Source organism: Myotis davidii, unplaced genomic scaffold (genome assembly GCF_000327345.1).
Source record: "Myotis davidii unplaced genomic scaffold, ASM32734v1 scaffold97, whole genome shotgun sequence".
NCBI classification, from domain to species: Eukaryota; Metazoa; Chordata; class Mammalia; order Chiroptera; family Vespertilionidae; genus Myotis; species Myotis davidii.
In genome coordinates, this window is record NW_006289392.1 from 4,356,741 (window position 1) to 4,368,829 (window position 12,089).

At 56.3% G+C, this 12,089-nt stretch overlaps 1 protein-coding gene across 1 annotated transcript in view; it reads right to left on the reverse strand.

Annotated features, from left to right (window-relative positions):
• Window positions 1-12,089, reverse strand: part of DSCAML1 (Down syndrome cell adhesion molecule like 1) — a 112,627-nt gene that overhangs the window by 51,652 nt on the left and 48,886 nt on the right. The window contains exons 10-12 of the mRNA XM_015562464.1: window positions 9,602-9,801; window positions 8,972-9,068; window positions 8,099-8,227 (exon numbers count right to left, since the gene is read on the reverse strand). Coding sequence (XP_015417950.1) covers window positions 8,099-8,227; window positions 8,972-9,068; window positions 9,602-9,801 — 426 coding nt within the window. The remainder of the gene's footprint in view (window positions 1-8,098; window positions 8,228-8,971; window positions 9,069-9,601; window positions 9,802-12,089) is intronic.

The window sequence follows — 12,089 nt, forward strand, 5'->3', positions numbered from 1 at the left end:
TGCCCCTCCCCTCCACTGCCACTAAGGAACGGTCAGTTCTGACAGGATCCATCCTCTGCCTCCTTCTCGCACTCCCAATGCTTTACCTGCCCATGACCATGCCCTCCTGTACACAGGTCACTCACGGATTTCCATCAGCCCGGATCTCTCCTTTGATTCCAGACCCTGGAGCTCACACTCAGCATGTCCAGGACAGAAGTCTTGACCATGCACCCTGCAAACCCACCACCTTCCTGGGTTCCCTGACTCATGTTGTGCCAGAAACTTAGTGTTATTCTTTTTTTTTTTTTTAAATACAGTGTATTGATTTCAGAGAAGAAGGGATAGGGAGAGAGAGAGAAACATTAATGATGAGAGAGAATCATTAATTGGCTGCCTCCTGCATGCCCCCTACTGGGGATCACATGCTTGCAACCTGGGCATGTGCCCTGGACCGGAATTGAACCCAGGGCCCTTCAATCCATAGGCCGACGCTCTATCCACTGAGCCACATCAGCTAGAACTAAGGTGTTATTCTTGATGCTTCTCTTTCTCTCCCTGCCTATCAAGTCCTATAGCTTTTGTGTCCCATGTGGCTCTTGGATCTCTCCACTTCTTTCCATCTCCACCCCTACCCCAGGCCAAGCCACTGTCACCTCTCACTGGGACCATGGGAATGACATCCAACTAGTTATCCTCCCAGTACCCACCTTGTGCCCCTCCCACCTGTTCTCCACACTGCAGCCATCATCACTCTACAAGTATGATTGGCATCACTTACCAGCCAAGCACTCTATCTTGGCATTGAGTATGGTTCCCCCGCCCCCCCCAAAAAATCCGCTACTACCACCTTCTTGCATAGAACTCTTCAATACATTTTCCTTGTCCTTAGGATAAATACAGTATTTATTTTTTTAAATATATTTTTTCATTTTAAAATTACAGTTGACATACAATATTATATTAGTTTCAGCTGTACAACCCCATGATTAGACATTTATAACTTATGAAGTAATCACCTGATAAATCTAGTACCCATTAGACACCATATATTCAGTTATTTCAATGTTATTGATTCTATTCTTGTTTGGGGCACATTGCAGGTGCTTGGCAAATATTAGCACTTGTTTTCCTAGCCCTGTTGTGTTCAAACACATCGTGTGGGTCTCCCCCTCCGCCTGCACTCATCGAATGTGAATACACTGACTCATGGTCAGTTCTCCACGTACCAACACGGCAGATCAAGTAGGATGTGTGAGCTGGCCCCGGCTCCCAGGTGCCACAGAGAGGAGCACCTGCCTCCATGTCGCTGGCCCATCCCTCCCAAACCAAGGGAAGCTCTTTATTTTTCCTTCAATTTTAAGTGATAGCCTGGCTGGGTAAAGTAATCTTGGTTGTAGGTCCTTGCTTTTCATCACTTTATATATTTCACACCAATCCCTTCTGGTTTGAAATGTTTCTGTTGAGAAATCAGCTGGCAGCCTTGTGGGAGCTCCCTTTTAGGTAACAGCTTTTCTCTTGCTGCCTTTAAGATTCTCTCTTTGTCTTTAAGCTTTTGCATTTTAATTATGATGTGTCTTGGTGTGGGCCTCTTTAGGTTCATCTTGTTTCAGATTCTCTGTGCTTCCTGGACTTTACAAGGTCAGTAAAGTTTTCCACCATTATTTTTTTCAAATAGGTTTTCAATTTCTTGTTTTCACCTTCTGACACCCCCATGATGTGAATGTTGGTATGCTTGAAGTTGTCCCAGGAGCTCCTTACACTACTGAATTTTTTTTCTTTCACAATTGATATTTAAATTTTTTTTCTTTTTGCTCTTCTGATTGTGTATTTTCTGCTTCCTTATCTTCCAAATTGCTGATTTGATTCTCAGCTTCATCTACTCTGCTGTTGATTCCCTGTAACATATTCTTCATTTTAGTTAATGTATATTTTTCATTTCTGACAGGTTCTTTTTTATGTTTTTTTTTTTAATCTCCATTTTTATCTTTCCTCCTGTTTGTTAAAGTTCTCACTAAGCTCCTCCACTCTTCTCCTAAGTTCATTGACCATCCTTAAAACCAGTGCTCTGAACTCTACGCTGGTAGATTGCTTGTCTCCATTTTGTTCAGTTGTTTCCTGGAGTTTTGCTCTGTTCTTTCATTTGGGACATGTTTCTTTGTCTCCACCTTTTGGCAGCCTCCCTGTGTTTGCTCCTGTGTATTAGGTAGAGCTGCTACATCTCCTGGGCTTCGTAGAGTGGCCTTGTGTAGTAGGTGTTCTAGAGGGCCCAATGGCACAGCCTCCCTGGTCACCTAAGCTGGGTGCTCCAGGTGCACCCTGTGGGCTCTGTGCACCCTCCTGATGTAGTTGGAGCCTTGATTGCTGTTGGGACATTATTGGGAGGGATTTACCCCAAGACTCATTGGCTGCAAGGATGAGCTGTGACCACTGTGGGGGATCAGCTGTGCAGGGGACAACTCCATGGGAGGAGAACTCACTTCAGTTTGGGGCTCAGGTGCTTCCTGAGTCTACCCCTTGAGTGTGCCCCTTGTGGAGGTGGTTAGGTGGTGCTTCCACATGGTCTGAAGCTGTCTGCTGGGTGCACTGGCTCTGGCGCCTCCTGGGAGGTGCAGACAAAGGTCAGCCACTGCCTGTGCCCTGTCCAGGGCCACCTGGCTTGAGATACAGAGAGACCTGCAGATGGCTGTTACTTGTGCTGGACTTTGATGTGCCCAGGAGAGTCCGAACTGCGAACCAAGGCCTGCTGCCACTAGTGCCGGGCCTGGGCCCCTTGGCAGGCACAGGGTACACAGGAACCGTATGTTGGTGTTTGAGAGATTTAGGAACACCAGCAGCATGAGCCAAGACAGGCTGTTTGTATGGAAAAGCCACTGAAAAGGGCTCGGGTGGGCCTGCATGTTGGGTGGGCGGGGCCTCTGGGAATCACCAGGGCAGGTAAACAGTGTTAGCCCAGTTTATGGTGACTCAGATGTGGCACCCACCTGCTGGCTCTATGGGAGTCAGACTCAGAAAAGGAACAATGGCCTCTTCTGTCTGGGAGAAAGCTGCCCCTCCAGCTCTTGCCCTGATGCCAGACACTTTAATTCTTCCCGTATGTCCCTGGTGCCTTTCAAGTTGCTGCTTCAGCCCTGGAGCTCAGAGGGAGTGAGCCAGAATAAATCTGTGTCGGGGCCCTTTAAGAGGAACTGCCTGGGCACCAGCAGCCTCTGTGCCACTCAGCCACAATTCCCACTGGTTTTCACAGCCAGAAGTTATGGGGACTTCTCTTCCCAGCTCTGGAACCCTGGGCTGGGGGTCTGGTGTTGGCCTGGGACCCCTGGATCTTCAGAGTGACCTCTGCAGCTGAGATAGCCTTCCTGTTTTTAACCAGCACGTGTGGGTGTGGGCCCAGCCTCCTACCAGTCTCAATGCGGCCGCGTCTTTCCATCCTGAGTCGTGGGACTTCTGTTCAGCTACGGTTCAGGTGGTTAGGAATGACGGTGGTTCTGTAGTTCAGTTGTATTTTTGATGTGGTTGCGGGGGGTTTCGATTCCTGCATTTACCTATGCCGCCATCTGGACTGGAAGCGCCAGACAAAATTTTTAACATGACCCAGGCCCTGCAACATCTGGCTTGGTCCCCACTTTTCAGCCTCATCTTCATCACTCTTCTCTGCACGCCCACAGCACTTAGAGCCCTTTTCATTGCCGGGTCTTTCCGGAGGGTCCACTGTGAGCCCAGGAGACGCTGAGCTCCCTGAAGACAAGAGTCACATCTGACACGTAGCAGCCCTCTCTCTCCACAACCTTCCAGGCTAATGCCAACCTGGCTGGTGTGGGCACTTAAAGCCATTGTTGGTTTGGGTCAGAGCCTCTTTTTTGTCCTTTACTTTGGCAGTAAATACCCCTGCCTTTCCCTCCCTTGCCTCGCTCAGCTGCCAATCATAGGAAGGTGGGGAGGGGGGACATCCCATGAGTGGCTCCCCATTTTTCTGCTGTTGCCAGTACTTCGCAGGTGGAGTTGACCTTGTGTTCCCAAATCATCTCAGATGTTGGCACAAAACAGCTCTCTCCCCACAACCCTTCCAGGCTAATGCATCGAGTCAGATCTGGAGGCCTCGGGCCGATTTTCCAAACGTGATCACTGCCATCCGCTGACCCTGAGCAGCTGGGACCAGGGCCTGTTCTCCCTCCCCTTCCTCTTCAGCTCTCTCAGGGTACCGTGTGGGCCTTGGCAAATTCTGTCTCTTTTAATATTCCCTTTCATATGAGCCGGGCTTACCCAGATTAGCATATTTCATTAAGGGCTCTCTCTCCCTTTCTTCATCAAAGGGTTTATGATGCAAAATATTCTTCTTACAGAAATAAGGCAGCGGCTGGGGAGATGCCAGTGCCTCCTGCTCTGTGGGCTGCTTACGGGAGGGGCATGGAGCCTTTGGTTTGCAGGAGACACAGTCACTGTGGAGGGGCATTCCGGACAAGAGCCACATCTGGAGCACTGAGCGGCCTGCGCTTGGGAAACACGTCCATTCTGCGTCTCTGATCTCCTTGACCGCGTTCTGAGCCTGCGTGACCATCTCTCTGCAGCTCCCAGCACCATCCCTCTCCCAGCCACACTCTAGCTCACACGGATGACATGTCACACAGGCCGGCTCATGCTGTGGTGGCCGATGGCCGGTGCCACGAGGCTGCCTACCGGGTGTGGAGGCCATCCTCAGAGAACCCGCCCCGGCTGCTTGCGTAGGGAACAGGGGCAAAATGTGGCGCCTGCATTTGTAACTCCGCACAGTGTCCTCATGGTAGATTCATGAGGACGCTGCGGCCTGTCATTCAGCCTCCACGTGTCATTACTCAGCTGCCCGGGCAGGAGAGCCGGCGGGCGCGGGTGGCTTAGGAAGGGGGGGCTTGGGAACCTCCCTGGGAAGATTAGCATGAGAACCGGGCAGGAACCGGGCAAAGGCACAGTTGGGGCAACGAAGGAGGTCGGGACAGGGGCAGGGAGCGCAGAGGCACAGGCCGGGGCCGTGGAGGATTAGAATGTGCCAGGCTCCGTGCCAGGCACCACCACACCCTTACAGCCCCCAGGGAGTGCATGCTGCTGTCTGCTTGATGGACAGAGAGATGTCCCCGGACATTGGGTAGCTGCTGAAGGTCACCCGGCTCTGACCTTGGTCAGCCTGTTCTGCTCTGATGGCGGGCCTTGTTCCACTGTTCCACACGCAGGAAGAAGGTCTAGGTAAACACACACACACACACACACACACACACACACACACACACACACACACACACACACACACACACACACACACACACACACACACACACACACACACACACACACACACACACACACACACACACACACGCACACACACACGCATCTCCCTCCTCCCTCTGCGTCGTCCATCCGTTCCCTAGGAGACCGTCTCAGGTCCCATGTGATAGCCGGTGGTGCGTGATGCGGATTGCGTGGCGCAGTGCGGTGGCCCTGGAAGCATGTGTGTGCAGTGTGTGTCCTCACACCAGCTGCGCTGCATGCTCCCAGGGCAGCACTGTGTCTGCGATTCCTGTTTCTCTCCTACCACAGGGCGGTTACATGACCTGCGGAAGGTGAAGGCACTCAGTACACGCTGCTGGCTGACAGACACAGGCCTTCAGGCCTGCAGGTCCCTGGGCTGTGACCTAGAGGAGGAGGGACTTGCATTACTAAGGATTTCCCACAGCCTGTGCGAGGTGGTCTCAGCTCTCAGAGCTCTCCAGCCGCGCACCCCACCTCCCCCGGAGCTCGCTGGGCTCCCGGCCTGACTCCAGGGGTCACCTGTGGCTCTCCCGCACTCCTTCTCCTAAAGGCGGGGCGGAGGCCGTGGGAGTGGGATGGTCTGGGGAGCCCCACCCCGAGGCTGGGGGACTGGGCCAGGCGCTTCTCTGTGCTCTTGACGGGCTTTCTTTCTCTCCAGGTGCAAAGCCCCGGGGAAGGGAGGGTCTGAGGTGCTTTCATTGCCTCGCCCGCCACTCTGCCTCCCTGCCCGGCGCCCCCAGCTCTGGGGTGGGCATGGCAAGTCCTCACACTGCAGGGAACCGGAGGGGGCGGTGAAGCCGCGGACAGGCTCTGGAATGGCATCTTCCCTTCCCACCTCCTGTGCTGCCGTCCAGACGTGTGATGTTCTCAGCTTTGCTCGGCCGAGCGCTGCCCCAGGAAAGGTTCCCACACATTACGGAGTGGCCTCTGGAGGGGAGCAGGCGGCATGGGAGGCGAGGACAGGGAGGCCGGTGCACAGAGCAGTGGGCAGGGGTGGGGGCGCCAGCCCTGGCACCCACTGCCCACCCCAGCTGTGAGGGCAGACAGGGCGGCCGGACAGCCTGCACCACCACCCAGAGACGTGGACCTCAGGCACACCTGTCCCTGCCTGCCTGGCTTCTGGGCCTGAGAGTCCTGAGGAGTGAGCTGGGCACGGTGGCTCCACCCCATGTCCCTGCGGAGGGCCTGCTGCTCATCACCTCCTAACCGCTCCCTTCCCACGGCGCCTGCTGCTCCAGCCCCCTGGGAGCCGGCCGCTGCCAGGCTCTCGGTGACCCTCCCAGCGAAGGAAAGGCTCAGCCGGAGCGCCCGCCCCCGCCGGGCCCCAGAGCACGGCCGGTCTTCTTGCCCAGGAAGTGGCTCTGCGACCCCTCGACCCCTGGGCTGGAAGGCCACTCCCCGCAGGGCGCACAGGCCCTGCCCTCCCTCTCCCTGAATCCAGGCCCCTCGCCTCTCCAGCTTCCAGACCCAGCTCAATGCGGCCTCTGCAGGATCCGGGGGATGCTTCTCTGACCCCCCGGGGCAGCCCCCCTCGGCACCCCCTCCTGCACGCAGGGCGAACTCGGGTGCAGGCTTTTCTCCCCAGCGAGACCGTCAGCTTCTCGTGTAGAAACCGCATCAAACACGGCCAGGTGCCCTGGGCAGAGGGGCTTCTCCATGTGACTTCTCAGCTCAGAGCTGCGCCTCCGTGTCTCCCTCCCACTCGCACAGCCGCGTGGAGCACCTGCGTGGGGCGCTGTGCTGGGTGCGGGAGCACAGCGGGGCCAGGGCTGGGCAGCCCAGGAGCGCGCTCTGTGCTAAGGAAGGCAGGAGGGGGCTGGAAAGCTTTGGGGGGAACTGAAATCTTGGACCTCGTCTAAGGCCCACGAGATGAGGCGGGCTGGCAGGGACCCAGACTGTTTTGTGTTTAAACGATTTGAAAAGCGTGCACAGCTGCGGGAGCGAACCCTAAGGCACAAGAGGGTCCGGAACGAGAAGCTGTTTTCCTCTCGCTCCTGCCCAGGGGCCACCCAGGGCCCTCACAGGTCAGACCCGCCCTCCCTCCCCCGTTGCCCATCCATCAGGTGCCACCCTGAGAGTCACACAGACGTGCGCACAGACGCCCGCACCTCACTTGGGCATGGTTCACGTTCCAGGCCTCTTGTCCCTCTGGGACCCCTCTCCCCGACCATGCCCTCCCCCCACCCGTTCCCCAGAGACCCAGGGCCACTGTCCACTCGCCCACAGGGTCACCGTGGTGGGCAGCCTCGCAGGAGCTGGCTGCGCCCTAGGGGAGGGCCTTGGGAGAGTTCCTCTTCCAGGGACTCCCACCCACCAATGACCCAACCCATTCTCGGCAAGGAACAGCTGTCCAGCTCCCTCCCAGTCACCGCATCGTCCCAAACCAGACGGGCTGGTCACCCGCCAGTCGCTGTGTCTCTGACCCACAGCCACAGGCCCAGGCCCAGGTGACCCGCCAGCCACCATGTCTCTGACCCACAGACAGCCCCAGGCCCAGGTGACCTGCCAGCCACCGTGTCTCTGACCCACAGCCACAGCCCAGGCCCAGGTGACCCGCCAGCCACCGTGTCTCTGACCCACAGACAGCCCCAGCCCAGGCCCAGGGCCTTTGAATTGCTTTAAATCTGCCCACTCTGTGGGCTTCCAGGGGCAGCACTGGGACCCCTCCCCCTTGGCTGTGGACCCCTGCCTGCTCCCTGGGTTCCCAGTCCCACCAGTGTCCCTCCCCTTGGGAGCCACAGGGGCTGCACACTGGTGCGTCCTGGCGTGCCCGCCTAGAGGGCAGCCCTGAGGCCCTGGCGCTGTCCCGGGGGCCCAGGTGGCCCAGCACGGGTACCTGACTTGTTCTTGTACTCGATGTCGAAGCCGGTGATGATGCTGTTTCCGTCGAACCGCTGGGTCCAGCGCAGGTTCATGCTCCGGGCCTTCACCTCCCGGATCTCCAGCTCTGGGGGGTCGGGGGGCTCTGGGCGGGGCGGGGCGGGGGCAGAAGTGAGGCTGGCAGCAGAGAGCTTGGCCTCCTGTCCACCCCAGGATGCCCGGGGTTCTGTGACCCCTGGGGGTTAGTGTGACCTGTAGTCTACCCTGGAGTGTGGGCCAGGTGAAGCAGGGAGAGGCCTGGCACATGGTTCGGCAGGGGATCCCCACTTCCTTTCCTGGGAGAGGGCAGCCCCTTTGTAGGGACTCCTCAGAGCTGATGGCCTGTGTGTCCCCCATGCAGAGTTCCCAGCTGCTTCCGGCCTGACTCCCTTCCCGCGGCCTCCAGGCCCCGCCCTTCTGCAAACCTTGGCGGGAGATGCACCTGGGGAGCCCTTAGCGTCCACTCCGGGCAGGAGGGAGGGTGGGCAGGCCTCCTCAGGGCCGTTTCCTGTCATCATCCTCCATGTGGGTGGGCACTGCCCCTGCTGCACCGCCCTGTGGGTGTGGGCACTGCCCCTGCTGCACTGCCCTGTGGGGGTGGGCACTGCCCCTGCTGCACTGCCCTGTGGGGGCAGCACTGCCCCTACTGCACCGCCCTGTGGGGGTGGGCACTGCCCCTGCTGCACCGCCCTGTGGGGGCGGAGCTGCCCCTGCTGCACCGCCCTGTGGGGGCGGCACTGCCCCTGCTGTACCACCACATGGGGGCGGCACTGCCCCTGCTCTTGAAGTGGAGTCAGCACAGGCACCTGGTCCCTGGGAAGGGCAGGGGATGTGGGGCAGGCGAGGCTACCTTGCACCGTGAGCTGGATCAGGCCCCGGTCCTCCCCATAGGAGTTGATGGCATGGCAGCTGAAGAACACCGAGTCCCCACGGTCCGCGGGCTTGAGCTGGGGCAGCAGAGGCAGGAGGAGGGGAGAGGGAGGGAAGGGCCTGGTGAAGAGCTGGTCTCCGCTCAGTGCAGTGAGGTCAGCGTGGCCTCTTCTGGGAGGGTGCCCTCTGGGGTTTTGCCAGGGCTCCTATTCCCAGACAGTCCCAAGGATGGACGTGGAGGGAGGGCAGAAGGTCCAGGGGTCAGGAGGGAGGGAGAGTCCAGGGATCCAGGGCGGAGGGTCCAGGGCCCAGGAGGGAGGGAGGGAGGGCCCAGGGCCCAGGAGGGCGAATGGAGGCAGGGGCTCTAGAGAAGAGGGCGGGCTGAGGGTTGCACACAGTTCCTGGCCTGGGGCTGTCAGGAGGAGACAGTGAGGTTCTAAGGCGAGGTTCCTAGCCAGAGAAGGGAATAGCTAGGGAAAGGGAGGTAATTTTGGGGATGAGGGGAGGGGCTCCCCAAACTTCCTATTTAGCTCCATTGGATACAGATGTCACAGCCGTGGGATCCCCACTTCCTGAGAGTCAGGGACCCTGAGCCGGGCGTGGCGCTCACCTTCAGCGTGGAGATGACCTCGTCGCCGCTGTCCTTGGTGGTGATGGCGTAGCGCATCACCCTGTCAGGGTCGATGACCGTGTCCCCCTTCTCCCAGCGGATGATGATGGGCCGCTCACCCCGTGCCGTGCAGTTCAGCTCCTTGGCGTGGCCCTTGATGGCGATGGTGGTGTTGGGGTGGGAGGTGATCATGGCAGGGACTGGGGAGGGAGAGGGCGCGGGAGGCCCCAGTGAGGGAGGCAAGTCCCTCCCCCACTGCCCCTCCCCACGGAGCCCCTCAGCTCCAGGCAGAGGGTCTGATAATGGCTGAGGGGGGCTATAGGGAACCCCATCTGCCTGTTCCCTTTCTCCTTCCCCCAACCCATGACTGGCAGCCTCCCTTCACCAGGGATTCTTCCATTCCATGGGCCCCGTTCAGAATGTTTTAAAATGCACACCATGCCTACAATTACAGAGGAGACCAGATACACTGAAGTATGGCTATCAAATATTAACAACCCTCAGAAGCAAACTTTTGCTATAGTATAGCACACATCCACATGTGAGTTTATTACTCCTGATCACATAGGCCTGGCGCTGGGTCCTGCTAGCAGTTCTGTGATGTGATGGTAATGACGTTTTGAGGTGTCTGCACAGGGAACGCACACACCGGCCTGGTGGTCTCATGGCCGTGATGAGAGCAGATGGCAGAGGGCGCACCGCCCAGGGAGGAGGGTGAGGCCCTGTGGGACAGGCACAGCTGACAGGCAGGACCTCAGGGGAGAGCGGCGCCCTGGGCAGGGGACCTGCTGGAGCGACGCCCGAGGCGCAGGATGCAGCCCCGCTGGCTCAGCGCTCTGACATGTCCGCAGGCCTGACCCTGACCTCACCACCTTCCTGGCAGACTCGCCTCTCAGAGCACAGGCCCCGTGGCCACTGCGGGAGAGGGAGAGCACGTCAGGCACGCTGACGGACAGACTGGGAGGCTGTGAGTGATGGCAAGAGTCAGACACTCCCGCCCGGCCGGCGTGGCTCAGTGGTCGAGCCTCGACTTATGAACCAGGAGGTCACGGTTTGATTCCTGCTCAGGGCACATGCCTGGGTTAGAGGGTTTTCAGTAGAGTCTCTTTTAAAGTTCTATAATTTTATTCATGTTTTACTTGAAAATACCAGAAAGTGTATAAAAGACTCAACGCCGGAGGGATAGCAGATAGTCCATGTGCAGCTCAGTTGACATGACCTTCAGTAGCCTTGCAAGAGTGGACCCAAACCAAATTGATGACGTGTCTCAGGAATAAATGTAAAAGTCTGTGACTCAGTTCAGCTAATCAATTCTTCCAGTGCATGATGAGGAGGACCTGGCTTGACAGGGACTAATGGCAAAAGGCTGAATGAGAATGAGTTTAGTGTGAGCAGATAGAATAACATGGAGATAAGCCAGTGTCTGTATCTGTAGCTGTCAACATTGGCTTCTCTTTAAAATCACCTAGAAGCTTAAAGAATCTCGCTCTCCAGGCAGAACCCCAGAGCAGTGATATGAGAATCCCTGAGAGGCGAGGCCGTGACTAAAGCTTCCCAGGTGACTCCCACATGTAGCAAGGTCACGACCCTCTGCCCTAGACTGCCGCACTAGACAGGGACCGGAGCATGGAAGACAATTTCCCCTTGAAATATCAAGGCTCATAATACTCTGCCCAGTTCGGAGTTTCACATTTGAAATGGAATAATAAGAGAATGCATTTTATTTTTTTTAAATTATTATTGGCCTTGTATGCATATATGCACGGCCCATGGACACAGATAATAGGGTGCTGAAGTTCTGGGGGGAATCAATAGGGGGAAAAGGGGGACATATGTAATAATTTCAATAATAATTATTTTTTAAAAAAAGACAAAAATTAAAATTATCTAAATTCTCTGGAGCAGGCTGGTAGAACTGCCTGGGCAGTGGGCTGAGAGCCTGGATCACCACCCTCCTGGAACAGGTTCCTTTTATTCCTCTTTGGTGCAGTCCCTAACCTTCTCCTCTGGGTGAGGATGACTCCATACCCTGAGAAGCTCACGGAGCTGGGTCTCTAGTCCTCAGGTGGCCGTCCCCTGACTGTGGCCAGTAGGAAGGCCTAACAAGCGGATTGTTTCTGTTGGCCTGTGCAGAAAATCTTTTCCTATTTCTATATCTTCTCTGTGAAATGTCTATTGAAATCTTTTGTTCATTTAAAAATACCGGATTTTTGTATTATGAGTTATAAGGATTCTTTTTTTTTTTAATGCAGGAGGCATTTGCCCTACTGGGGATTAAGCCCGCAACCTGGGCATGTGCCCTTGACCGGAATTAAACCAGGGACCCTTCAGTCCCCTGGCAGATGCTCTATCCACTGAGTCAAACTGGCTAGGGCAAGGATTCTTTATATATATAGTATTCTGGATACAAGTTCCTTATCACAATATACATTGTGAATATTTTCACTTTTTAAATGATGTCATTGGGATAACAGAAGTTTTATATTTT